Source organism: Bos mutus, chromosome 10 (genome assembly GCF_027580195.1).
Source record: "Bos mutus isolate GX-2022 chromosome 10, NWIPB_WYAK_1.1, whole genome shotgun sequence".
Classification (NCBI taxonomy): Eukaryota; Metazoa; Chordata; class Mammalia; order Artiodactyla; family Bovidae; genus Bos; species Bos mutus.
In genome coordinates, this window is record NC_091626.1 from 82,849,788 (window position 1) to 82,877,596 (window position 27,809).

At 41.0% G+C, this 27,809-nt stretch overlaps 1 protein-coding gene across 2 annotated transcripts in view; it reads left to right on the plus strand.

Moving 5' to 3' along the window:
• Positions 1–7,483: 7,483 nt before the first annotated feature.
• Positions 7,484–27,809, plus strand: part of SPG11 (SPG11 vesicle trafficking associated, spatacsin) — a 76,600-nt gene continuing 56,274 nt past the window's right edge. The window contains exons 1-8 of one of the 2 annotated variants that reach the window (XM_070378336.1): positions 7,484–7,625; positions 10,554–10,738; positions 11,595–11,819; positions 13,511–13,712; positions 17,317–17,454; positions 17,647–18,095; positions 19,484–19,629; positions 26,110–26,242. In XM_070378336.1, coding sequence (XP_070234437.1) covers positions 11,681–11,819; positions 13,511–13,712; positions 17,317–17,454; positions 17,647–18,095; positions 19,484–19,629; positions 26,110–26,242 — 1,207 coding nt within the window. In that variant the 5' untranslated portion in view covers positions 7,484–7,625; positions 10,554–10,738; positions 11,595–11,680. Of the gene's footprint in view, positions 7,626–7,916; positions 8,170–10,553; positions 10,739–11,594; positions 11,820–13,510; positions 13,713–17,316; positions 17,455–17,646; positions 18,096–19,483; positions 19,630–26,109; positions 26,243–27,809 lie in introns of those variants that run through there. The other variant, XM_005888611.2, reaches the window with a different exon arrangement.

Sequence of the window (27,809 nt, forward strand, 5' to 3'; positions counted from 1 at the left end):
AGGTGGAGATGTTGGCCTGAATAGAAAGGTTGAGGGAAGGAGAGGAGGGTTGACTACAGAAAGAGTCAATTTGGAATCTTCTGAAAGGGAAGCAGAGAAATTTTGACAGTAGGTAGTACTCAGTGTCAGAGAAGGCAATGGCACCCCACTCCAGTACTCTTGCCTGGAAAATCCCATGGATGGAGGAGCCTGGAAGGCTGCAGTCCATGGGGTCGCGAAGAGTCAGACACGATTGAGCGACTTTACTTTCACTTTTCACTTTCATGCATTGGAGAAGGAAATGGCAACTCACTCCAGTGTTCTTGCCTGGAGAATCCCAGGGATGGGGGAGCCTGGTGGGCTGCCGTCTATGGGGTCGCACAGTCGGACACGACTGAAGCGACTTAGCAGCAGCAGCAGCAGTACTCAGTGTAGGTTAAAAGACTATTTTTAAAGTGATATATAAAATCATGAAAGCACTCCTATAAAGGCGTGGGGGAAGGGTAGGCATGGTGGAGAGAGAAAGTTTACAAATTCCAACAACAGGAGGAGGATGGGAATCAAAGCACAAATAGGAGTTGGCCTTTGACAGTTGTGTGACCTCATAGATTGTGGAAAAGAAGGTGTTAAGAAAGGCACTGGTATCCTTAAGGAGACTTTTCCAAATGCCTACTCCCCATCTCTTCTTGCCCCCTCTGCTGTGATCCTGAGTCATATAGTTCTTAAAGGAAAGAGAAGTAGGAAACAGGAACTCTACCACTTCCACCCTTTTCCCATCCTGTTATTAATATAATGGTATTATTTGACGTCATCATCAAGTCAGCTCTACTATGATGGATTGGTCCAGTCCCAAGGACACTGTCCCACCCAGGGCCTGTAAGCAGAAACAGCAGCCCAATAAGCAGTGCAGAAGGGAATGGCAAACCACTTCAGTATTCCTGACTTGAGAACCCCACGAACAGTATGAAAAGGCAAAAATATAAGACACTTAAAGATGAACTCCCCAGGTTGGTAGGTGCCCAATATGCTACTGGAGATCAGTGGAGAAGTAACTCCAGAAAAGAATGAAGAGACAGAGACAAAGAAAAACAACACCCAGTTGTGGATGTGACTAATGATGGAAGTAAAGTCCAATGCTGTAAAGAGAAATATCACATTGGAACCTGGAATGTTAGGTCCATGAATCAAGACAAATTGGAAGTGGTCAAACAGGAGATGACAAGAGTGACCATCGACATTTTAGGAACCAGTGAATTAAAATGGACTGGAATGGTTGGATTTAAATCGGATGACCATTATATCTACCACTGTAGGCAAGAATCCCTTAGAAGAAATGGAATAGCCGTCATGGTCAACAAAGGAGTCCGAAATGCAGTATTTGGATGCAATATCAAAAATGACAGAATGTTTGTTTCAGAGGCAAACCATTCACTGTCACTAATCCAAGTCTATGCCCTGACAAGTACGCTGAAGAAGCTGAAGCTGGACGGTTCTGTGAAGACCTACAAGACCTTGTAGAACTAACACCCAAAAAAGATGTCCTTTTCATTATAGGGGACTGGAATGCAAAAGTAGGAAGTCAAGAAATACCTGGAGTAACAGGCAAATTTGGCCTTGGAATATGGAATGAAGCAGGGCAAAGACTAAAAGAGTTCTGCCAAGAGAATGCACTGGTCATAACAAACACCCTCTTCCAACAACACAAAAGAAGACTCTACACATGGACATCGCCAGATGGTCGACACTGAAATCAGATTGATTATATTCTTTGCAGCCAAAGATGGAGAAGCTCTAAACAGTAAGCAAAAACAATACTGGGAGCTGACTGTGGCTCAGATCATGAACTCCTTATTGCCAAATTCAGACTTAAATTGAAGAAAGTGGGGAAAGCCACTAGACCATTCAGATCAGATTAGATCAGTCACTCAGTCATATCCGACTCTTTGTGACCCCATGAATCACAGCACGCCAGGCCTCCCTGTCCATCACCAACTCCCGGAGTTCACTCAGACTCATATCCATCGAGTCAGTGCTGCCATCCAGCCATCTCATCCTCTGTCGTCCCCTTCTCCTGCCCCCAATCCCTCCCAGCATCAGAGTCTTTTCCAATGAGTCAACTCTTCCCATGAGGTGGCCAAAGTACTGGAGTTTCAGCTTTAGCATCATTCCTTCCAAAGAAATCCCAGGGCTGATCTTCAGAATGGACTGGTTGGATCTCCTTGCAGTCCAAGGGACTCTCGAGAGCCTTCTCCAACACCACAGTTCAAAACCATCAATTCTTCGGCTGTCAGCCTTCTTCACAGTCCAACTCTCACATCCATACATGACTACTGGAAAAATCATAGCCCTGACTAGACAGACCTTTGTTGGCAAAGTAATGTCTCTGCTTTTCAATATGCTATCTAAGTTGGTCATAACTTTTCTTCCAAGGAGTAAGAGTCTTTTAATTTCATAGCTGCAGTCACCATCTGCAGTGATTTTTGAGCCCAGAAAAATAAAGTCTGACACTGTTTCCACTGTTTCCCCATCTATTTCCCATGAAGTGATGGGACCGGATGCCATGATCTTCATTTTCTGAATGTTGAGCTGTAAGCCAACTTTTTCACTCTCTTCTTTCACTTTCATCAAGAGGCTTTTTAGTTCCTCTTCCCTTTCTGCCATAAGGGTGGTGTCATCTGCATATCTGAGGTTATTGATATTTCTCCCGGAAATCTTGATTCCAGCTTGTGTTTCTTCCAGTCCAGCATTTCTCATGATGTACTCTGCATATAAGTTAAATAAACAGGGTGACAATATACAGCCTTGATGTACTCCTTTTCCTATTTGGAACCAGTCTGTTGTTCCATGTCTAACTGTTGCTTCCTGACCTGCATACAAATTTCTCAAGAGGCAGGGCAGGTGGTCTGGTATTCCCATCTCTTTCAGAATTTTCCACAGTTTATTGTGATCCACACAGTCAAAGGCTTTGGCATAGTCAATAAAGCAGAAATAGACGCTTTTCTGGAACTCTCTTGCTTTTTCCATGATCCAGCAGATGTTGGCAATTTGATCTCTGGTTCTGCTGCCTTTTCTAAAACCAGCTTGAACATCTGGAAGTTCACGGTTCACATATTGCTGAAGTCTGGCTTGGAGAATTTTGAGCATTACTTTACTAGCTTGTGAGATGAGTGCAATTGTGCGGTAGTTTGAGCACTCTTTGGCATTGCCTTTCTTTGGGATTGGAATGCAAACTGACCTTTTCCAGTCCTGTGGCCATTACTGAGTTTTCCAAATTTGCTGGCATATTGAGTGCAGCACTTTCACAGCATCATCTTTCAGGATTTGGAATGGCTCACTGGAATTCCATCACCTCCACTAGCTTTGTTCGTAGTGATGCTTTCTAAGGCCCACTTGACTTCACATTCCAGGATGTCTGGCTCTAGGTCAGTGATCACACCATCATGATTATCTGGGTTGTGAAGATCTTTTTTGTACAGTTCTTCTGTGTATTCTTACCATCCCTTTTTAATATCTTCTGCTTCTGTTAGGTCCATACCATTTCTGTCTTTTATCGAGCCCATCTTTGCATGAAATGTTCCTTTGGTATCTCTGATTTTCTTGAAGAGATCTCTAGTCTTTCCCATTCTATTGTTTTCCTCTATTTCTTTGCATTGACCGCTGAAAAAGGCTTTCTTATCTCTTCTTGCTATTCTTTGGAACTCTGCATTCAGCTACTTATATCTTTCCTTTTCTCCTTTGCTTTTCGCTTCTCTTCTTTTCACAGCTATTTGTAAGGCCTCCCCAGACAGCCATTTTGCTTTTTTGCATTTCTTTTCCATGGGGATGGTCTTGATCCCTGTCTCCTGTACAATGTCACGAACCTCATTCCATAGTTCATCAGGCACTCTATCAGATCTAGTCCCTTAAATCTATTTCTCACTTCCACTGTATAATCATAAGGGATTTGATTTAGGTCATACCTGAATGGTCTAGTGGTTTTCCCTACTTTCTTCAATTTAAGTCTGAATTTGGCAATAAGGAGTTCATGATCTGAGCCACAGTCAGCGCCTGGTCTTGTTTTTGCTGACTGTATAGAGCTTCTCCATCTTTGGCTGCAAAGAATATAATCAATCTGACTTCGGTGTCGACCATCTGGTGATGTCCATGTATAGAGTCTTCTCTTGTGTTGTTGGAAGAGGGTGTTTGTTATGACCAGTGCATTTTCTTGGCAAAACTCTATTAGTCTTTTCCCTGCTTCATTCCATATTCCAAGGCCAAATTTGCCTGTTACTCCAGATGTTTCTTGACTTCCTACTTTTGCATTCCAGTCCCCTATAATGAAAAGGACATCTTTTTTGGGTGTTAGGTCTACAAGGTCTTGTAGGTCTTCATAGAACCGTTCAACTTCAGCTTCTTCAGCATTACTGGTTGGGGCATAGACTTGGATTACTGTGATATTGAATGGTTTGCCTTGGAAACGAACAGAGATCATTCTGTCGTTTTTGAGATTGCATCCAAGTACTGCATTTTGGACTCTCTTGTTGACCATGATGGCTACTCCATTTCTTCTGAGGGATTCCTGCCCACAGTAGTAGATATAATGGTCATCTGAGTTAAATTCACCCATTCCAGTCCATTTCAGTTCGCTGATTCCTAGAATGTCGACATTCACTCTTGCCATCTCCTGTTTGACCACTTCCAATTTGCCTTGATTCATGGACCTGACATGCCAGGTTCCTATGCAATATTGCTCTTTACAGCATCGGACCTTGCTTCTATCACCAGTCACATCCACAGCTGGGTATTGTTTTTGCTTTGGCTCCATCCCTTCATTCTTTCTGGAGTTATTTCTCCACTGATTTCCAGCAGTATATTGGGCACCTACTGACCTGGGGAGTTTCTCTTTCAGTATCCTATCATTTTGCCTTTTCATACTGTTCATGGGGTTCCCAAGGCAAGAATACCGAAGTGGTTTGCCATTCCCTTCTCCAGTGGACCACATTCTGTCAGATCTCTCCACCATGACCCGCCCATCTTGGGTTGCCCCACAGGCATGGCTTAGTTTCATTGAGTTAGACAAGGCTGTGGTCCTAGTGTGATTAGATTGACTAGTTTTCTATGAGTACGGTTTCAGTGTGTTTGCCCTCTGATGCCCTCTTGCAACACCTACCGTCTTACTTGGGTTTCTCTTACCTTGGGCATGGGGTATCTCTTCACTGCTGCTCCAGCAAAGCGCAGCCATTGCTCCTTACCTTGGACGAGGGGTATCTCCTCACCGACGCCCGGGCCTAGAGGATCTATCCCACGTTGAAGGTCAGACCATTCAGGTATGACCTAAATCAAACCCCTTATGATTATATAGTGGAAGTGACAAATAGATTCAAGGGATTAGATCTGATAGAGTGCCTGATGAACTACAGAGGGAAGTTCGTGACATATACAGGAGGCAGCGATCAAGACCATTCCCAAAGAAAAGAAATGCAAAAAGGTAAAATTGTTGTCTGAGGAGGCCTTAGAAATAACTGTGAATAGAAGAGAAGTGAAAGGCAAAGGAGAAAAGGAAAGATATGCCCATTTGAATGCAGAGTTCCAAAGAAGAGCAAGCAGAGCTAAGAAAGCCTTCCTCAGAAAGCAATGCAAAGAAAAAGAGGAAAACAATAGAATGGGAAAGTCTAGAGATCTCTTCAAGAAAATCAGAAATACCAAAGGAACATTTCAGGCAAAGATGGGCACAATAAAGGACATAAATGGCATGGACCTAACAGAAGCAGAGGATATTAAGAAGAGGTGGCAAGAATACACATAACTATACAAAAAGAGATATTCATGACCCAGATAATCACAATGATGTGATCACCAACCCAGAGCCAGACATCTTGGATTTGGAAGGCAAGTGAGCCTTAGGAAGCATCACTACAAACAAAGCTAGTGGAGGTGATGGAATTCCAGTTGAGCTATTTCAAATCCTAAAAGATGATGCTGTGAAAGTGCTGCACTCAATACGCCAGAAAATTTGGAAAACTCAGTAATGGCCACAGGACTGGAAAAGGTCAGTTTTCATTCCAATCCCAAAGAAAGGCAATGCCAAAGAATGCTCAAACTACCACAGAATTGCACTCATCTCTCACGCTAGTAAAGTAATGCTCAAAATTCTCCAAGCCAGGCTTCAACATTATGTGCCCCGTAAACTTCCAGATGTTCAAGCTGGCTTTAGAAAAGGCAGAGGAACCAGAGATCAAATCGCCAACATCTGCTGGATCACAGAAAAAGCAAGAGAGTTCCAGAAACACATCTGCTTTATTGACTATGCCAAAGCCTTTGACTGTGTGGATGACAATAAACTGTGGAAAATTCTGAAAGAGATGGGGATACCAGACCACCTGATCTGCCTCTTGAGAAACTTGTATGCAGGTCAGGAAGCAACAGTTAGAACTGGACATGGGAACAACAGAGTGGTTCCAAATCAGGAAAGGAGTACTCCAAGCCTGTATATTGTTACCCTGCTTATTTAACTTACATGTAGAGTACATCAAGAGAAAAGCTGGGCTGGAAGAAGCACAAGCTGGAATCTAAATTGCCGGGAGAAATATCAATAACCTCAGATGTGCCGATGACACTACCCTTATGGCAGAAAGTGAAGAGGAACTAAAAAGCCTCTTGATGAAAGTGAAGTAGGAGAGTGAAAAAGTTGGCTTAAAACTATACATTCAGAAAACTAAGATGGCACTTGGCCCCATCACTTCATGGCAAACAGATGGGGAAATGGTGGAAACAGTGGCATACTTTATTTTTGGGGTCTCCAAAATCACTGCGGATGGTGAGTGCAGCCATAAAATTAAAACACGCTTGCTCCTTGGAAGAAAAGTTATGACTAACCTAGACAGCATATTAAAAAACATAGACATTACCTTGCTGACAAAGGTCCAAATAGTCAAAGCTATGGTTTTTCCAGTAGTCATGTATGGATGTGCTGCTGCTAAGTCGCTTCAGTCGTGTCCAACTCTGTGCGACCACACAGACGACAGCCCACCAGGCTCCCCCGTCCCTGGGATTCTCCAGGCAAGAACACTGGAGTGGGGTGCCATTTCCTTCTCCAATGCATGAAAATGCAAGTGAAGTCGCTCAGTCCTGTCGGACTCTTCACGACCCCATGCACTGCAGCCTACCAGGCTCCTCCGTCCATGGGATTTTCCAGGCAAGAGTGCTATCGCCTTTGGACTATATAAAGAAAGCGGAGCACCGAAGAATTGATGCTTTTGAACTGTGGTGTTGGAGAAGACAATCTTGAGAGTCCCTGAAACTGCAAGGATATCCAACCAGTTCAGCCTAAAGGAGATCAGTCCTGGGTGTTCATTGGAAGGACTGATGTTGAAGCTGAAACGCCAATACTTTGGCCACCTGATGCAAAGAGCTGAGTCATTTGAAAAGACCCTAATGCTGGGAAGATTGAGGTCTGGAGGAGAAGGGGACGACAGAGGATGAGATGGTTGGATGACATCACTGACTCAATGGACAAGAATTTGGGTAAACTCCGGGAGTTGGTGATAGACAGCGAGGCCTGGTGTGCTGCAGTCCATGGGGTCGCAAAGAGTCGGACACGACTGAGCTGAACTGAAGAAGTGGATACAGAGGCAGGGGCTGGCCTCAGTAGATGGGCGGCAGCAAGGGTGAGAGCAGAGGGTGACATAACATTGAAAATAGTTGCCACGTCCCTCTTCAACCGCTAACGAAGACCTCCAACTTTCTCTCCCTGAAACAAACTAAGACTTGCTTTCGCTGGGGTGGGCGGCGCCGGGGGTCACGATGCGGGGAGCAGGTCGGCGCATCGCGCAGGCGCACGACGCGACGGGAGGTGGGGGTCAGGAGGCGGGGAGCGGGTCGGCGCACTGCGCAGGCGTACGACGCGGCGGGGGGTGGGGGTGTCACGAGGCGGAGACCGGGTCGGGAGCAGCGCGCAGGCGCGGGGCGCGGGACTCGGCACGCGGGCCGGAAGGGGCGGTGGGCCAGGATGGCTGCGGAGCAGGGCGCGCTGCCCGTTTTGTTGGTGCCGGTCCCCGCCGAGGCCGTAGGGCGACTGGGGTCTCGGGCGCAGCTGCACAGAGAGCAGGCGGCCCTGGGGAGTCTGACGGCCGCAGGCAGCCTTCACGTACTTCCCTTGGCGCCGGGCGGCCGAGGCGGGGGCGACTGCCGCCTGGAAGGCTGTTTTCGGCAGTAAGAGCTGCGGCCGGGCCGGGCGGTGAAGGGAGCGCGCCTCTTGGCCTGGGGGCGGCGGGAGCGGAGTGACGGCGGGGCGCCCGCCTGAGGCGGGCCCGGCCCCCTCAGAGCCGCACGGCGGTCGTGTTCCCCTTTTCCGTTCCCGGTGGGCGGAGACCGCACCCAGATTCTCCGCACTCGGGGGTTGTAGGAGTCCCTGTTTGGGCTCTGAGCTTTTTTATTCGTTCTACAGAGTTTGATTTCTCGTCACCGTGCTCTACCCCACGCCCATTTTCTTCAGTTAAATTTGTTGAAGACGCCAGCTGGGGGGCATCGTCTCATTTCCATTGTCGTGTTGTTATTCTAATGCAGGATACAGATAGCTGTTTCCTTCACTTTTGAGCTTACTCTCCCCGCTCCCCTCTGAAGGATAGATAGAGCCTGCATTTTCTACTCATTAATGTATTTTCCTAACAAGTGCTTATTATGCGCGCTGCTCGTTACCTAGGAGTAGTGCCTGAAAGGTGTAGTCAGACAGTTCTTAATACACGTGGTGCTGTGTGGTCGGTAAGACAGAAAAACAATTTCAGTCGTCTGTAACTCTTACGTTTTATATCGTTAAGTTTGAGAGTGCCATCCGAGGCTTTGGACTCTTTAATAAAACGTTTTAGAAATGTTTCTTTACGGCTTTAGTAGCCAAATAGTCTTGGAATCTCCAGGTCGTACAACAGTGCCTCACAGTAGAGAGTCGTTTGGTAAATCCCTGAATGCTTCAGTGGGTTTCATGTTTTCTTTACTCCTAGTCTCTAGCTGCTAGGAAAAGGATTCTCTCTCGTTAAGTTAGTTGATTCAGCATTATTAAGTACCGATGAACACAGTCCTGTAAAGAGAGGAATGAGTCAGAGATCCTAATAGAAGATAAGCAGAACTGACATGAAATAATTGGGGGCTTATGTAAACTAATGCAGATTAGTGGGAGGAAGAGCATGGAAGACAAGGTTTTAGCTTTTTTTTTTTTTAACTGAATTAAGTTTTAATTCGAGTAATTCATAGGGTAAAAATAAGGACAAATTTATAGGGTACAGAGTTTGCTTCCTATTTTTCTGCCAGTGGGGCTTCCCTGATAGCTCAGTTTGTAAAGAAGCCGCCTGCAATGCCAGGAGAGTCGGACACGACTTTCACTTTTCTGCCATAATCGCATGTTGGTAGACTATACCGATATACAGGGTCTTTTGTGTATATTGTTGAATCATTGTGCATTCTGTAATCTGTTCCGTGAAAAATCTGTCTTTCCACGTGGCAATATGGTCCCATGTGCTAATGATGTTACTCGTTTCACTGTATTTTGCTTTTAAATATATTTTAATTTGTTTATCCATTTCCATATTTAACATTTTCAGACTTCAGTGTAAACAGTCAGGTATTGGCTGTTTATGAAACATCATTCTAGGTATAAAGACAAAAATACAAAATGTCAATATTTTTTCTCTGACATAGCACCAAGTTCACTGTTTTTAGATATAAAACATTTCTTTTGTGGAAAAAAGCTTTTTTTAAAAAAAGGAACTTTATCAGCATGGTAGCTTCATCTGCATTGTTTTCAAAATCTGGGCTTTTTTATTTTTAAATGTAACAATTTAATTTGAAGCTGTAGCATTAATAGTCTTTTTCCATCCTTGTTAGTCGTGTTGGTATGTTGACTTTGTACTGCGTTATATATTTTATAACTGCACTGCCCCATATGCTAGCCATTAGCCACATGTGACTTAAAATTGAAAATTTAGTTCCTCGGTTGCACTCACTGAGCATATTTCAAGTGCTCAGTAGCCCCATGTGGCAGTTGGCTGCTGTATTGGACCTTGGAGATTCGTAGAACACTTCCATCTCATGGAAAGTTCTGTTGGATAGAGCTATTCTGTGATATGCCTCTTTAAAGTCTATAAATGCAATAATCACTTTTTTAAAAAGTGATTGAAAGCATTTATGTTAGCAGAACATTTTTTGTTTATTGTGAAGACCATCTCTTATAAATAATAGACATTCGGTTATTGAAACTTATCCTTGATCATGACAGTTTCTTTAAGCATATCATCAGTCTGGATTTAGGATGAAATGGAATAAGAGCAGCCACCATTTCTTGCTCTTTGCCCCCTCTTCACCACCCACTCCTGTATTCTTGTGTTGCCCTGAAGGATGTTGAGGGGAAAGAAGTGAGAAGGGAAGGAGAAAGGGAAAAGGGGCTGAAATCTAGAGCAGTTTACATTCCCTTAGGTTGTGTATAGAATGAATGCTCTTAGGTGAACCAAAAAGTTCTCTCCTCTTTCTGCCATTTTACCCTCACCATTGTGGGTAAGTATTATTGTGGATGTAGAATATAATCATAGTCTAAACTTTTTCCGTAGGTTTGTGTGGGAGGATTCTCATCACAGCGGGACACCAAACAACAAGCCCAGACTGCTTGCTCTTACTGAAAATTATGAACTGCTCATCTGTGAATTTAATTTGGAACATGGAAGATGTGATGCAACCATTTTATATAGCTATAGTGAAGAGACATTGCAGAAGCTTGTTGAAGATCAAAATATCAGTAAGTATTTGCAGGTAGTCTTGCAGCATGTTTGAATCTGTATTACTATGTAATTTTATATATTTCAGGAACAGTTCTTACAGAGGTAAAATCAGGGAGGGATATTTGCCCTGTCTAGTACAGTAGGCACTAGTTACACGAGGCTGTTAATGTAGTTAATATGAATTAATGTGTCCTTCAAATGTCAAGTACACATTCCAGATTTGAAAACTTGGTACTAAAAAGTAAAATATCTCATTAATAGTTTTTGTATTAATTACATGTTGATGTTTTGAAGATGAGGTAAATAATATAATAAAATTAGTTTTACCTGTTTTTTTTTTTTTTTTCAGTGCAGTTACTGGAAAATTTAAAATTATACATGTGGCTCACTTTTGTGGCTGATGTTATATTTCTCTTGGTTAATCTGCTGATCTGGACTGGTCACAGAGCTGTTTGCTACATCCTATCCTGAGGGCTTCAGGGAGCAGAAATCAAAGCACTCAGGCATTTATTTTTAAGGCTGTAGCATTCTTGCCACCCTGCTTATGTTTCTTCTTTTCCTTTTAAAAAAAAGAGTCTGTGATGGTTCTTCTGGGGTCTCATGGGTAAGAACCTTTTTTAATCATGTGGGTTTTTAAATTACACTCTGGCCAGAAACAGAAGGCACAGAGAGATCATAGGTCATCTTCATTCATTCCCTCACCTACCTTCCAGTGACCACTTGCTTAGCTGAGTTTGATCAGTAATTGTCTAGAGTTGGACTAAGATAAATGCTGATTCTTTTTTGTTTCATCTGTTTGTGTTAACAGCACCAAATTTACCAGTTGTAAAATTGTGACCAGTGAGTTTGATGTAATATCCTTTTGTTTTATAGGTATTTCCTTATTATCTTTGAGGATTCTGTCATTTCACAACAACACATCATTATTGTTCATCAACAAATGTGTTGTCTTACATGTTATGTTTCCTGAAAGAGATGCTGAGATTAGGGTACTCAGCTGTTGCACATTACCCTTACCTGCGCAGGCAGTGGACAGGATTATTGACACGCAGCTCTGCAGAGGAATTCTCTTTGTTTTGAGTAGTTTAGGCTGGATCTGTATCCTTTTTGGTAAAGATGTTGATGTCGGTGGGAGGAGAATACCTAGGAAAATGAGCCTTTTTAGGCTTTTAAGTTTAGGGACTGGCTTATAGGTGGAATGGTTAATTTCTCAGTAAACCTTTCGGAGAAAAAGCTCTTCATGAACTTCAGATACTCAGCTGCATTGCTTTATATTCCATTCAGATATTTTTCAGTTTATAAATATACATTTTTTCATAGTCATAACCATCTAGCTTATCTATGTTTTTAAATTGGGTATATTCTGTATTACCCATTTATTTAAAATATTATTTATTAAATATCAGTTTTGTGCTTGTTCCAGGAGGGATTTAGATGACTGCTTATGATGTAATACACTCATTTTCGTGTATGAGTATAATCTTATCTCTTACTGCCTCTAATGCTTCTGTCGTATTAGGAAATCATATTGTTTGCATAACCGTTTTTTTAAGTTTGTTTTTGGAAACTGTCACAGATTTTTTTTTGTCCTTAGATTCGTAGGTCACCAGCAGAATTATATTAAAAATTATTTGAAGATTATTTGAAGAACGACCCTTATAGTAGTGTTTTTGGAACTTTTATTTCATTTTTTTTCTATTTTACATATATCGTTTGTGTGCATGCATACTCAGTCATGTCTGACTCTTTGTGACCGCATGGACTGTAGCCTGCTAGGTTCCTCTGTCCATGGGATTCTCCAGGCAAGAATACTGAAATGGTTTGCCATTTCCTCCTCCAGGGGATCTTCCCAACCCAGAGATCAAACACGTGTCTCCTGCATTGTAGGCTGATTCTTTACCACTGAGCCACCATGGTAGTGACCAAATAGTAGTATTTTATATGTATCATAGTCTGTATTAAAATTTCTTTTGTAAAAATACAGGTTATTGTATTATAAAAAATGTTACAGAATATTGGATTAACTTTGTTTTTGTTGCCAGGTTACAGAAATGCACTGTCCGACACGGTAGGCAGTAGGCATGTGTGGCTGTTGGACACTTGAAACTGGCTAGTGTGACTGAGAAACTGAATTCTTAGTTGTATTTAATTACTTTAACATCCGATACTTGATTCAGTTATTGGAGAACTTTAGAGTATGTTTGGAACGACTTGGCTGTTCCAAGTTATTAAATATAAATTTTTGTAGTCTAAATACAGATCAAATAATTGCAATGAAAATTGTCCCAATTGAAATGTGCTATAAGTATAAAATAACTCAGTTTGAACAATTTCGAAAAAATATGTAAAATGTATCAATGTTTATATTAATTACATGTAGAGATAATATTTTGGATATACTGGGTTAAATAATGTATTAAAATTAGGTTCACTGGTTTCTTTTTACTTTTTTAATAAGGCTGCTAGAAAATTTACAATGACAAATGTGCCTCGCGCTGTTTCTTTTGAACAGCACAGTTGCAGAACTCTAGTGGAAAATGTTCGTGATGTCTTGAGGGCTGGCACAGAGTGGAGATTGAGCGAGCACTGTTGAATAAACTCTGCCAGGTTGTTTATTGGGTCACTAAAGTCATAGTCACCTGGTTAACATGATGGGTTCTTTAATGTCCATTCTCCTGTTATTATACCTACAAGGTTGGAACGATGAAGTCTGTAACTCTGTCCTGTTCTGTGTTTTAAGTGTTTGGGCATACTTAAGACTGACATTTTCTCTAACTCTTAACTCAAAGACATTTTTGACATTGTGGATGGTAAACAAGTAGCTCATGTGGATTTAGCACTTGCTCAAGAAGATATGTGTAATGAGCAGCAACAGGAGCCAGCCAAGAGTTCTTCATTTACTTCACTGAAAGTGTCTCAGGACCTGGATGTTGTAGTGGTCGTGGGCTTCTCCAATACTGCAGTTGCTCTTAACTTGACTTTGTACTTCAGGTATGTAGATTACTTCCTTCTCTAATTTGAGGTAAATAATTAGAGCCAAAAAGAGGTTAAAAAATGTACTTGTTAGCCTTTTTTTTTCCCCTTTCTTTTAACCAGTTTTCTTCCTTTATCTACATTCTAGGTACTACATAGTGAGCTTGTTACTATATAAAAATATGTACAGATGACCACTGGCTATTTTTTATTTCTGGATGCATATTGAAGTTTTTATTTTGATTTATATTTATATTATAGATAGCTTATGTCATCATATGTAAAAAGTAACCGAGCACAATTTTAAAAACTCTTAGCTATTATAGTAATCTCCTCACTTCTTTCCAATGCCAGAGCAGAAGAAAAATGGGATTTACCCTGTTAGAATTTTATCTTATGTGGCTTATGGTCCTGGCCGCCTATGGGATCCACCTTTTTCCAATCTTAGGATGTTCTCAGGTGTTTCCTGTGGAGGGCCCACACCGGCAACTTTCTGAATATATTAGTGAAAATTGAGTACTTCTGTGTGTAGCTTTTTGATTTAGAAATTCTAGTTGCTTCTCATCTTATGTTGGAAGGGAACATGTTTGTATCTGATTGTGCATACCCATGTACACAGCACCTGTTTATTGCAACTTGCAAGTAGGCTAATCAACATTTATGACTTTCAGAATTAAGGGACATTTCAAGCCATTAGGATTTTTGGTCCTAGTTTAATGTGAATGAAATAAACATATCCTTGAGTAATTGGGAATGTACTTCGATGAGTTAATTTCATCCTCACATATCAGCCAGAACGTCTTACTAGTGTGGTTTTTTGTTTTTAGTGGCTTTTTAACGTATTTTTTAGAATTTTTAAGCCGGGATGATTATCACATTTTCAGGTTGTATGCTTGTGTATCAGTAGGCCATTTTCACTGACTGAAATATATCTTGTATATGTAGAGTTACCTCCTAATCAGATTCCTTGGTAAACAGTTTAACAGGTGAAGAGGAAGGAAAACCCACTTGCCTCCCCTGATCCTTGAGTGCAGGGTTCTGCTCCTCGGGATGTTTTGGCAGCACCCCAAGAGAACCCTGAAGGGGGCACCAGGCACATTCCTTGGGACAGATTCCTTTGAACTCGGCCACTGTAACATCAGCCAGTGAAGAACTCCTGCTCCCTTCCCTATAGTCAGTTTGGGGATCTGTCCTGTCCATCTAAATGAACAGTCTCTCTCTATTTGTTAATTATCTACGTGAGTGCTCTTTAATTAATATAACTTCTCGAGGAACTTGACCCTATATTTTGTAAGTACACTATGAAATCTAAAAGTATTTTTTCCATTCCTGCCTCCAGCTCTAGTTCTTTCCCACCATAAGGAATATCAGCCACCCCTTTTCATTTTATCAAGTCCTGTTCCCGCTCTGAGATCCACCTCTTTTATGAAGTCATTCCTTACTAAAATCCCTTCCACTTGTAAATTTCTGCTCATTTTATACTTTTTCTTCTCTTTGAACTTCTTTGGCACTTTTTGCTTTGAACTACAGTTTAGCACTTAATTGTATAGTCTTTCATTACTTCCCTAATTTTTTGTGTTTCCTATAGAGTTTGTAAGCTCATGTAAGCTCCACATGATTTGTTCGTTCAATTTGCTGTCAGTAACTTTTTCTTCCAGTTTACCTTAGCTGTCCATTCTCGTAGTCATACCCTGGGCTTTGTCAGTATATGAAACTATTCCTCCCCTAAATCACTTTTCCACACATCCCACTCTGACCACAACTTCCTGAACTACATCTTGCTTACTGAGGTACCCCCACTTCTCTCGTCTGGCTTCACTGGAATTTCCATACACTGACATCACGAGTGACGACTGCATCTCCCTCTGTCTTCACGTCCCTCTTTATAGTGTAGATTCTGTGACCTGTCATTGTGTTCACTTTTTTGAATGCGCCCTAAACTCTTGATCCTGCTGTGTGATAGCACTTGGTCTAACACATTTTTTAATTCTGTCTTATTCCCTGCATCCACACAACTGAGCACTTGTGAGAACACCACAAATAAAAATTGATACCACTAAAAGTTCACACTCATGCCTTATGTGGTCTCTTATGTTGCCTGGAAACTTTACAGTGATATTTTTCATGAGTCCTTTTTTTTGGCAGCAATGTTTTAAACATCCGTTTTTCTCAAACCTTTATTCATCTCTTTACCCTCAACTGTTCTTGGATGACTTTACCTCCTACTTTATAAAGGAAGTAGACCCTGTCTCACGGGAGCTCCTTCTGTTTCTCACATGAAATTCCTCACTTCCCTGCACGCGTCTTCTCCATATTCTGCCCTGTTACAGGAAAGGGGTTTCCTGTTCCCATGCAGGCCCATCCCTCTGCGTGTGCTCTGAATCCCATTCTTTCCTCCTCCTCGGGGACCATTTTCTGTTTCCTGTCTTTTCTAGATCTCCAGCCTCTTAAGTATTAGATCCATGTCCATCTAATCACCAGGTCCTAGTCATTCTAGGTCCTGAGGGCTTCCTGAATCTTTTCCACTTTTCTTAACTTCTTTGTCATCACTTTGATCCATGCTGCTGTCATCACTTATCTGAATTAGCTTACCAGCCTCGTAATTGGTCTCTGTTCTTCCCCGCTCAAATTCACCCTCTACGGAGTAGCCAAAGTGATGTTGTTTAAATGCATATCTTTTCAGAGTGTAGGCAGGTATGAACATGTGGGGACAGAGTACATATCTTTTGTTGGCGGGGGAACTGCTTTCTCCACAGATCATATTTCTTCACTTGTCACCCTGCTTTCTCTAACATCATGTCCTTGACAAATGCAAGTCACGCTGTTACCTTCAAATTGTTGAAATGGTTAATAACTTAACTAAGTGCTCAGGGGGTTACGTACATCCCGGTCTCACACAGCCACTCCTCTGTGTCTTATCATATGGCTTCTCTGCTTAAACCCCTTGTCTAGCTTCTTTCCTCCTTCCCCAAGATGAAAGCTAACAATCCTTAGTAGCCCATAAAGCCTGACCCCATTTGTCTCTTGCAAAGCTCTCCAGCCTCATGTTACATACACTCTGCATCTACACCTGCATTCATACTTTGCTTTCCTAGCTATTAAGTATTTACCTGGTCTCAGCCTAAATCTCACTTTGTGGTGGTGGGTGATTAAACACCTGGGGTTATGTCACATTCACCTGGTTCAAATCCAGCTGCACTGTTTCTCTGAGCCTCAGTTTCTATAGCTACAAAACTGGCGTATATTTACCTCATAAGGTTGTTGAAAAATTCAAATACATTAGTTCAGGTAAAAGTTTTTAGTTTCACATCTACAGTGCAGTAGATAATACATGCTCTTGTCTCTTCATAAAACTAACTTCCCTTAAGGGTAAAAATTTTTTTAATTCATGTAATTGACATATAATGTTACATTGTTAGCTTCATATACACAACATAGTTTTATTAGTGTGTCTAAAGCAATGGAGGTGAGGCGTCTAGGTCAGGGAAACTTACTGTCTGTACTCTTTCTGCTCTGTAACACCTCCACCCTGTTTTCCTTTCCATTTTTAACAAGAAAGGCAATAACATGGATTTGGGTTTGACCATCATTTTTTACCATGACTATTGTTTTCAAAACATAGGCAATATCCAGGACATCTGTTATGTGAAAAAACTCTACAAGACAGCCCTATTGAAGGTCCCAAGGGGATAGATGAAGATGATCCTGTTAATTCTGACTACAACATGAAACTGACCAAGTTTTCCTTCCGAATTGATAGGTACAGAAACCTCCTTTTTAGATTTACTTTATTATTTTCATTTTTGTGTGTGTGTGAGGCTGACACTGTACCTTCTCACTTAAGTCTTTACAGAGCAGATACTTTTACTTCCCTAAGTGCATCTTTGCTTGGTTTAGTGCCTCACTTACTGCCTTCCACTGTCACAGACATGAGTTCTGTCCTATCTCCCAGGTCTTGGAAAGCCCAGCTGTCATCATTGAATGAAACAATAAAGAGCTCCAAGCTGGGAGGTTCCTGCTGTGCTCCCTGGTTCCAGGATATTTCGCATCTGGAGTCCCCTGAATCTGGTAACCGCAGTACCAGTGTGTCAGACTGGGCCTTCATTCCACAGGATGTGACATGTAGCCCATGTAATTTTCCACAGAAAGGCCCTGCCAGGACCAGTGATCCAGGAAGAGTGTGGAAAAGGATGCACATCAGGGAACAGGAGGAGCCCCTTGAGCTTACTTGTGTGTCTGTGACAGGCTTCACTGCACTGTTTACTTGGGCAGGGGAAAGCACAGGCTGGACCATTGTCCTGTGGGACTTGGAAACCCAGAGCACGCAGTGTTTTTCACTGGGCAAAAAATGTATTCCTGTAGACAGTGGTGGAGTCCAGCAGCTGTGCCTCGTCTTGACAGGTAAGGACATCTTGTAACAGGTTGAAATCCACGCGGAGGGCTGTCCTAATGCCAGTTTTACTTCTGCTGCCTGAGTGGTGGTGGTGCCTGCTCGCACCTCTAAACCTAGGCTTTGATGGAGAAAATTCGGTGTTACTCTTAGTACTGTTGTCTATGTGTTTGATTTTTAGTTAAGATTAATTCTGCTCAGCTAAATGCTTAGGATACTAAGTCAGAAAGAGTTTAAGGAAGGTTGGTTTTTAACCTAGCAAGTCTTTCACAGGACTTCAGTCTGTGTAGGCAGAGGTTGCAAGCTCGTAGCTCATGGACTGTGTATGAACTCAGATTTATTTTGTTTGGCCTGCACTACCTAAACTTCTAAAAAGTTTTTGAAAGTTTAGTTGTGGAGTCATGTCCGACTCTTTGTGACTCCATGGACTGTAGCCTACCAGGCTCCTCTCTCCACATGATTTTTTAAGCAAGAGTACTGGAGTGGGTTGCCATTTCCTTCTCCAGAGGATCTTCCCAACCCAAGAATCGAACATGGATATTCCACATTGTAGGCCGATGTTTTACCATCTGAGCCACCAGGAAAGTCCAGGCTTTTAAAAGACATTTTATTTATTATAAGCATGTAAAATTAGAGGATTTCACACAATCTGGCAGTTTAGTTGTTACTGAAAAATTAAAAGATTTGGCCTACTGGCCTTCATCCCTCCTCCAATTTATGGATTGAAGCCAAATTTCAGTGGCCTTAGATGGGCCAGTTCCTTTCAGGTTGTTTTGTTTTGGTTTTGTTTTTCAATTTTTTTTTTTTTTTTTTTTTAGGTTACGTTTTCTTGTACTTCTCTCCCCACCTGCTTGGCTCCCATAGGTATTTGGGTTTGGTGTGTCAGATATATGTTGATTCAGCATTTATCCCATAATTTCCTGTAAAGCTACTGAGTGTTCTGATTGAACTGTGTGTTTCTTCTTCAGTATCTCAATTTTGGTAATCACGTATTTCTGTGTATCAGAGCGTGCTATTAATTGCTTTATTTTGGTAAAGGTTCCAGGTATTGATTGTGCAAGATATAATTTTTTACATTATACAAAATGCAATTATACAAGATTATACAGGATACAGTTAAGACAGTATTGATTGTGCAAGATTGTACAAAGTAGGTTTAGTGCTATTTCATAGGATTCATTGTTCTTATGAGAATTTGTCTCGTGTTTACTGTTTTGAAAATTGAAATTATTCTTTGAAAAATTATGATGAATGTATTAATTGAGGTCATTAGTTACCAGTACCCAATAAACATTAGTAATTACAGTACTGAAGTATTGAGTAGTTAGAAATTAATTCCTGTCATAACACTAAAACCTAAGTCCTAATAATTTATTAAAGCTGACTTTTTGTCTTGTAGAAAGTGGACTCTCTCTGATTTTGTTTGGTTTGACTCAAGAGGAATTTTTAAATAGGCTGATGATCCACGGAAGTGCCAGTACTGTGGACTCTCTTTGTCATCTCAATGGTTGGGGGCGGTGTTCCATCCCCATACATGCGCTAGAGGTAACAGAATTTAGTGTCTGTAGTATGATGAGGTTCGATTATTTTCTGTTGTTTACTCTTATACGGCCAAAGAGTTGGGAGATAACATGCAACCTAGCAACAAAAGGTGCGTTGCCTTTACCCATCCATTTGCCTAGTTTTGGCTGTTTCATTACCCTAATTCTGCTTAGCAATTTACCCTTTTTGGCTTTGAAGTAACATAATGAACACTATTTAAGAAAGAAATCTGACTGTGGCTCAGATCATGAACCCCTTATTGCCAAATTCAGACTTAAATAGAAGAAAGTAGGGAAAACCATTAGACCATTCAGGTATGACCTAAATCAAACCCCTACAATTATATAGTGGAAGTGACAAATAGATTCAAGGGAATAGATCTGAAGACAGAGTGCCTGATGAACTGTGGACAGAGGCTCATGGTGTTGTATAGGAGTCAGGGATCAAGACCATCCCCAAGAAAAAGAAATGCAAAAAAGCAAAATGGCTGTCTGAGGACGCCTTACAAATACCTGTGAAAAGAAGAGAAGTGAAAAGCAAAGGAGAAAAGGAAAGATATTTCCAAAGAATAGCAAGGAGAGAGATAAGAAAGCCTTCCTTAGTGATCAGTGCAAAGAAAAAGGAAAACAGCAGAATGGGAGATACCAAAGGAACATTTCATGCAAAGATGGGCACAATAAAGGACAGAAATGGTATGGACCTGACAGAAGCCGAAGATGTTAAGAAGAGATGGCAAGAATACACAGAAGAACTGTACAAAAACATATTCACTACCTAGATAATCAAGATGGTATGATCACTCATCTAGAGCCAGACATCCTGGAATGTGAAGTCAGGTGGGCCTTAGGAAGCATCTCTACAAATAAAGCTAGTGGAAGTGATGGAATTCCAGTTGAGCTATTTCAAATCCTAAAAGATGATGCTGTGAAAGCACTGCACTCAATATGCCAGCAAATTTGGAAAACTCAGCAGTGGCCACAGGACTGGAAAAGGTCAGTTTTCATTCCAATCCCAAAGAAAGGCAATGCCAAAGAGTGCTCAAACTACCGCACAATTGCACTCATCTCACACGCTAGTAAAGTAATGCTCAAAATTCTCCAAGCTAAGCTTCAGTAATGAACCGTGAACTTGCAGATGTTCAAACTGGTTTTAGAAAAGGCAGAGGAACCAGAGATCAAATTGCCAACATCCGCTGGATCATGGAAAAAGCAAGAGAGATCCAGAAAAACATCTATTTCTGCTTTATTGACTATGCCAAAACCTTTGACTGTGTGGATCATAATAAACTGGAAAATTCTGAAAGAGATGGGAATACCAGACCACCTGACCTGCCTCTTGAGAAACTTGTATGCAGGTCAGGAAGCAACAGTTAGAACTGGACATGGAACAGTAGACTGGTTCCAGATAGAGAACGGAGTACGTCAAGGCTGTACATTGTCATCCTGCTTATTTAATTTATATGCAGAGTACATCATGAGAAACGCTGGGCTGGAAGAAGCACAAGCTGGAATCTAGATTGCCGGGAGAAATATCAATAACCTCAGATATGCAGATGACACCACCCTTATGGCAGAAAGTGAAGAACTAAAGAGCCTCTTGATGAAAGAGGAGAGTGAAAAAGGTGGCTTAAAACTCAACATTCAGAAAACAAAGATCATGGCATCTGGTCCCATCACTTCATAGGGAACAGTGTCAGACTTTATTTTTTTGGGCTCCAAAATCACTGCAGATGGTGACTGCAGCCATGAAATTAAAAGACGCTTGCTCCTTGGAGGGAAAGGAATGACCAACCTAGATGGTATAAGAAAAAGCAGAGACGTTACTTTGCCAACAATGGTCTGTCTAGTCAAGGCTATGGTTTTTCCAGTGGTCATGTATGGATGTGAGAGTTGGACTGTAAAGACAGCTGAGCACTGAAGAATTGATTCTTTTGAACTGTGGTGTTGGAGAAGACTCTTGAGAGTCCCTTGGACTGCAAGGATATACAACCAGTCCATCCTAAAGGAGATCAGTCCTGAATATTCATTGGAAGGACTGAAGCTGAAGCTGAAACTCCGATACTTTGGCCACCTGATGCGAAGAACTGACTCATTTGAAAAGACCCTGATGCTGGGAAAGATTGAAGGCGTGAGGAGAAGGGGACGACAGAGGATGGGATGGTTGGATGGCATCACCAACTCAATGGACATGAATTTGGGGAAACTCCAGGAGATGGTGAAGGACAGGAAGACCTGGCGTGCTACAGTCCATGGGGTCACGAAGAGTGGGACATGACTGAGCAACTGAATTGAACTGAACTAAAGAAAGAAAAAGTTACAAAAGATGGAGGCAACAATAAGCTAATGAGAATAAATGCAGTGGAATCAAGCCATGGGAAGCTCAAGCAGGAGTGAGCACTCATTCCTGCTTTATCTTCCCCACCACTCTTATCCTGCTGTTGTAGTGACATACCTGAATTTATACAGCATTTTTTAGTTCACCCACTCCAGTATTGTCTGGGAAAGCCTATGGATAGAGGAGCCTGGTGGGCTACAGTCCATGGAGTTGCAAGAGTCAGACAGGACTTTAGGGACTAAGCAGCAACAATGTAGTTCACACTCTCTGTGCATCCTCTAAATTGTGCTAAAATAACCACAGGTGACAGTTGGTAAGTTTGTATTCATGTCATTTTACTGATGAAAAACTCAAAACCATTGCGTGGTCCATAGCTGTACTAATATGGCAGGAGCCAGAATCAAACTCGGGGCACTTTCTACTATACCACATGGAAAGGTTGAAAACTAGAAGTTAATAAAGTTACATACCAGACTCATCTTTTAGTGGCAGGTTTATTGAGATATAATTCACATACCATAACATCACCTGTCTATGGGTAGGAGTATCATTCACTTACGAGGGGTTTTTAGTATGTTCAGACTTGTACCACCATCCGCTCTGTCTAGTGTTTTCACTGTCTCACTTTTTTCACCCCAGTAGCAGTCACTCCCGACTCTGCACACACCCTCGTTTCCACACACTGATCTGCTCTGTCTGTGGCCTTTGGGGATGGCTTCTTTCACTTCGCTTGTCTTCAGAGTCCATCCCTGTAGCATATGTCAGGACTTTGAGTAGCTTTGCATTATGTGGATATAGCACATATTTGTAATCCATTCATCATCAATAGACATTCAGGTGGTTTTTCCTTTTTTGCTATTAAGAATTCTTCTACTATGAAAAGTGGTGTACTAGTTTTTGTTATCACTGTTATTTTTTTGTTTCTCCTGGTAGTAGAGTTAGCAAGTTACTTAACTTTTTGAAGAACCACCAAACTGTTTTCCCCAGTGGCTGCACTATTGAACATTCCCAGAGTAAGGTAAAGGAGTTCCGATAGCTCCAGATCCACTTGTTTTGTCCAGTTTTGTTGTATCATAACCATCCTAGTGACTGTGAAGGCAACATGACGTGTTATCTCATTGTAGTTTATACTTGCGTTTTCCTAATGACTAGTGTGTTGATCAGTTTTCATGTGCTTTTTGGCCGTTTGTATTATATGTCTCTTTGGAGAAATGTCTACTTAAATCCTTTGTTCATTTTGTAATTGAGTGATTTGTCTTTATTGTTGTGTTCTAAGGGTTCTTTACATATTCTAGATACTAGACCCTTATGAGATGTCTGACCTACAGATATTTTATCCTATTCTATGGGTTTTACTTCCAGCGTTTTTGATGGTGTCCTTTGAAACATAAGTATGTAATTTTGATGAAGTTAGTTTACCTGTTTTAGGGAGTTTTGTTTTTCAGTTACTTGTGCTTTTGGTGTCATATCTTAAGTAACCAATGCCTATTCTGTGAGGTCATGAAAATTTACTTTTATAAAGTTATGAGTTTTATTGTTTTAGTTTTTTCATCTGATTCTTTGATGTATTTTGATTAATTTTTATATATGGTAAGTGGAAAGGACCCAAGCTCATTCTTTTGGATGTAGATTTTCAGTGACCAGTACCGTTTATTGAAAGACTTATCTTCATGTACTACAAAATATTTATTATAGAGAATTTAAGAATGGGAAAAAAAAATTAGTCTCTTATAAATCTGTTATCCCAAAGTAATCGTGTTTACTCTTGGGTTATTTCCTATAGTTATTTTTTCTAAATATTAATGTTAATAATCAGGTGCTAGCTCATTTTCTTACCTATAGATAAAAACTATTATTATTTCCATTTTACAGTTGAGGGAACATAGAGGTTAGGAATCCTAATTCAGATGTACTTGGATTGTAACTGGTAGTGCCAGGGTTTGAACCCAAGCAGTGTGACTGCAGAGCCTCTGCCCTTAGACGTTGTGTGTCCATGTAGTAAGTTTAATTAGGATTAGGTGGTATTACAGCATTGTTTTGGCCTTAATCTCCCACAGCATACAAAGGAGTTACTTTGTTGAGACTCAGGTATAGCCTACTAAACACTCAGTTTTCATAAATGTTCCTTGTGAAAGTTGAATGTGCATTTTCCAGTTGTCACAGTGTTCTTTCATCAGAAGTAGTTAGAATTTTCATACTTGGCTCAGTTTATCTTAATCTCTTTGAGTCTTTGGGTAATTCAGCTCACTATTTCTCTTTTCAGGTAGGTCTAATCTGGTATTCAATATATCCGCTGAGTATCTAGTTTCAATTTTTATTTATTATTTCTAGAATTACTATTTGGTCATTATTTTTAAATATGTTATTTTGAAACTTTTCAAATTTATAGAAAAATTGTAAAAGTTATAAAATGAAAATCCATTTATCTCTTTTCTGTTTACCAACTGTTAACCTTTTGCCACTGGAGAAGGAAATGGCAGTCCACTCTAGTATCCTTGCCTGGAGAATCCCGTGGACAGAGGGGCTTGCCAGGCTGCAGTCCATGGGGTCACACAGAGTCGGGACACTGAGTGACTGACAAAACAGTTTGCCACAGTTGTTCTGACTGTATGTTACTTACTTTTGCTGAACTATTTGAAAGTTGCCAACTTGGTAACTGTTGGCAGCCGTATTCTTCCTTAAGCACACACAGTTCAGTTCTTCCTTTCACTGTGTAGTGTGAAGTCAGGGTCTGTTTCTTGTCTCCCTCAGGGAAGTCTCTTTCTTCTTTTCTTTTCCTCCGCACATAACTTTGACCAGTACTTCCCACCCAGCCTGCCTGGCCTCGTACCCAGAACTCACCCCTTGGATTCTCAGTGTTGCCCCCAGACCAGCAGCATCACATCTTCTGGAGATTTATTAGAGATGCAGATTTTCAGGCTCCACCCCAGACTTAGGAAATCAGAATCTCTGGGGACTGGACTCAGCGGCCCACGTTTGAACAGGCTCTCCAGGTGATTTCTTCAGTGCAGTGCTTTAGCCTCAGCGTGGCAAACTTCTGTCCAGGGCCAGAGACCCCAGGCAGGTTTCTGTTATAACTACTCAGATGTGCCATTGTAGCCATTGACAGTGTGTAAGTGGATGGATGTGGCTGTGTTCCTATAAAACAAAGACAGGCAGGAACTGAATTTGGTTGGTTCGTCCTATTTTTCAACCCCTGCTTCAGGCCATCAGAAATTTATTTTTAATTCTGAGGATTTTTCTCACTTTCTTTTCAGTTCAACTGAGCATTTAAAGATATAAACACACACACACACACACACACACACACACACACACGCACCATCATTGACCCTTGAACAGCATGGATTTGAGCTGCACGGGTCCACCTGTACCGGGATTTTTTTCAGTAGTGAGTACCACAGTACTACGCAATCCAAGGCAGGTTGAATACATGGGTGTGAAACCTCTTATTCAGGGGGAGGGCTGTAGAGTCATACATGGGTTTTCCACTGTGTAGGAGGGTCAGCGTCCCTAACCCCCTAGTTGTTCAAGGGTCAACTGTATATATAATTTTAAATCTATGATTTTTAAGTGTTCTTTATAGAACAGTTTCCTCAGATTCCTAGTTAGAAACAGAAGTCTGTATTTAGCCTGCTTTTTCAGTTTAACTTTGTATTAATCTGCTATAATATTTTAACTCAAATAGATTGTAACTTAACTGTGAGGGTGATCCCCAGGTACCTAGCTTTGAATGGTTTTAGAATTACAAAGTGGGTGGGAAGATACCCTGGAGGAGCGGCAGGCGATTTACTCCAATATTCTTTTCTGGAGAATCCCATGGATTCTCCTGGTAGGCTATAGCCCATTGGGTTGCAAAGAGTTGGACGTGACTGAAGCGGCTTAGCATTCAGCACGCACAGAGCTAGAAGTGTTTTCTTTTCTAACCTCCTGTTTCTGCTGAAGCAGAGACTGTTGCTCCAAAAAGTTACAGAGACTTGCCCTAGATTACACAGTCGTCGTCAGAATCTGCACTAGAACTCAGGTACTCCTACAAGATAAAGATAGCCTTGTATCTCTGTTAGTGCATTAAATTGTAAAGTTTTAAAAAACTTGTATCCCAACTTTTTTTTCGTATTGTAATTTTTTCCCGATCTCCTCCCATTTCAGGCAGGAATAGAAAATCATCAGCTGGACACAGTAGATTTCTTTTTAAAGAGCAAAGAAAATCTTTTGACTCCATCCTCAAAATCTTCTGTACCTGATCAGTTTGATCACTTTGCATCCCATTTATATTTAAAACGTAAGTGGAATGAAGGCTTCTACATTTGTATTTATCATTTTTCCTTTTTAATCACTTTCAAATTATTGTTATGTTTTCTGATGACTTATTTACTAGCCAGGACTCAGTCATAATGTTTTGTCTCCTTTCTGGACTCTTGAGAGAATTGTAAGAATCTGTAAATGCTCTCATTATACTTTGAATATTAATTATTCATATGCTGTACTGTGCTTTGTATTTTTAGTATGCAAGGAAGAGATGATCCTTGAAATTTAAGAGCATTTTATTCAAAAGAAAATAAAATTCATTTGTGAAATTCCCCACTCCTGCAGCTGTCTGAGGTATATAGTGACAGTGCAGCTGGCTTAGTTTTCATCCTGACTTTGCTTTTGCTACGTTACCAAGTCTTCTTTTTAAGACTTTGGCTTTCATTGTTAATAAACAGGAGCTCTGCTTTTATTCTTCAGCCAGATAGTCGTTGCAAGTCCTCTCTTTGGAGGGACAGGGTAAAAAATGTATTTTCCCATGTACATAAAGTTTTATAATTTGCTTTTTTTCCACTTGATAATGTATTACAGACATCTTCCTTGATAACAATAGGTGTACTATTTATGGTGGCACAGAATTTCATTATATGGGCTGTGCCATAGTTTCCCCAACCAAACTCCTGTTGCACATTTAGATTGATTCTAATTTTTGCTATTGTTGGCAATGTGCTATAAATGCTATGTGTTTGTATAATTTCACATATGTACAATTATTGGGATTAATTTCTACCAGTTTATACTCTTTTTTAGTGGAGAAAAGAGCAGCCTACCCTTTCAGTCAGGGTAATATTGGTTCTCACTTGCAGTGTGAATTGACATTCTCTTGTTTTGAGTGCAGAGTTTGCCCTCCTCCCTCTTGAACTGCTAACTTTTTTTTATGCTGCACTTTTTTTTTTTTTTTTTTTTTAAGTCTGCTTAAATTTATAGAGAAAAGCCTGGTTTGTGGTGTTGAGGGGAACTCCAGTAGCAACTGTATGGTCATTACTCCCTTCTGCTGTTTGGTGGTCAGTGATTACTCTTCCCTCCACTCACACCTGCACTGCTCTGCCCTAAAAGGTGGGGATAGATCTGGAAATAAGCATAGGATTAGCTTTTCCTGCTCTTTTGGTAAAACCCATGTTTCCCATCATTCTCACACAGACGCAGTTCTAGAGGTGGGGCCGATGCTGGAATGAGCAGGCAGCATTTTATTTGCAGCTGGCAAACAGAAGATTCAGGGGCCTCCATCCTTGCCTTCACCTGTATGTTTAAGAGAATGGTTTTGGAATCAGCAGATTTACATTCAAATTTGTTCTCTGCCACTCATGCTCAGATTAGCTTGGACAAGTTACTTATCCTCTTGAAACCTCAGTGTCTTCATCTGTGGAAAGAGGGATGTAATACCTACCTCTCTGGTCATTAAATGGAATAAGTGAGATAGCATTTATAAAACACCAAGTACAGTATTTAAAATAGAGTAGTGGTCATCAAAATCCTAGTTACTAGTAATACCAGTAAATAATGACTAGTGATAAATAGAGTCCCTGAAATTTGCAGGAAAT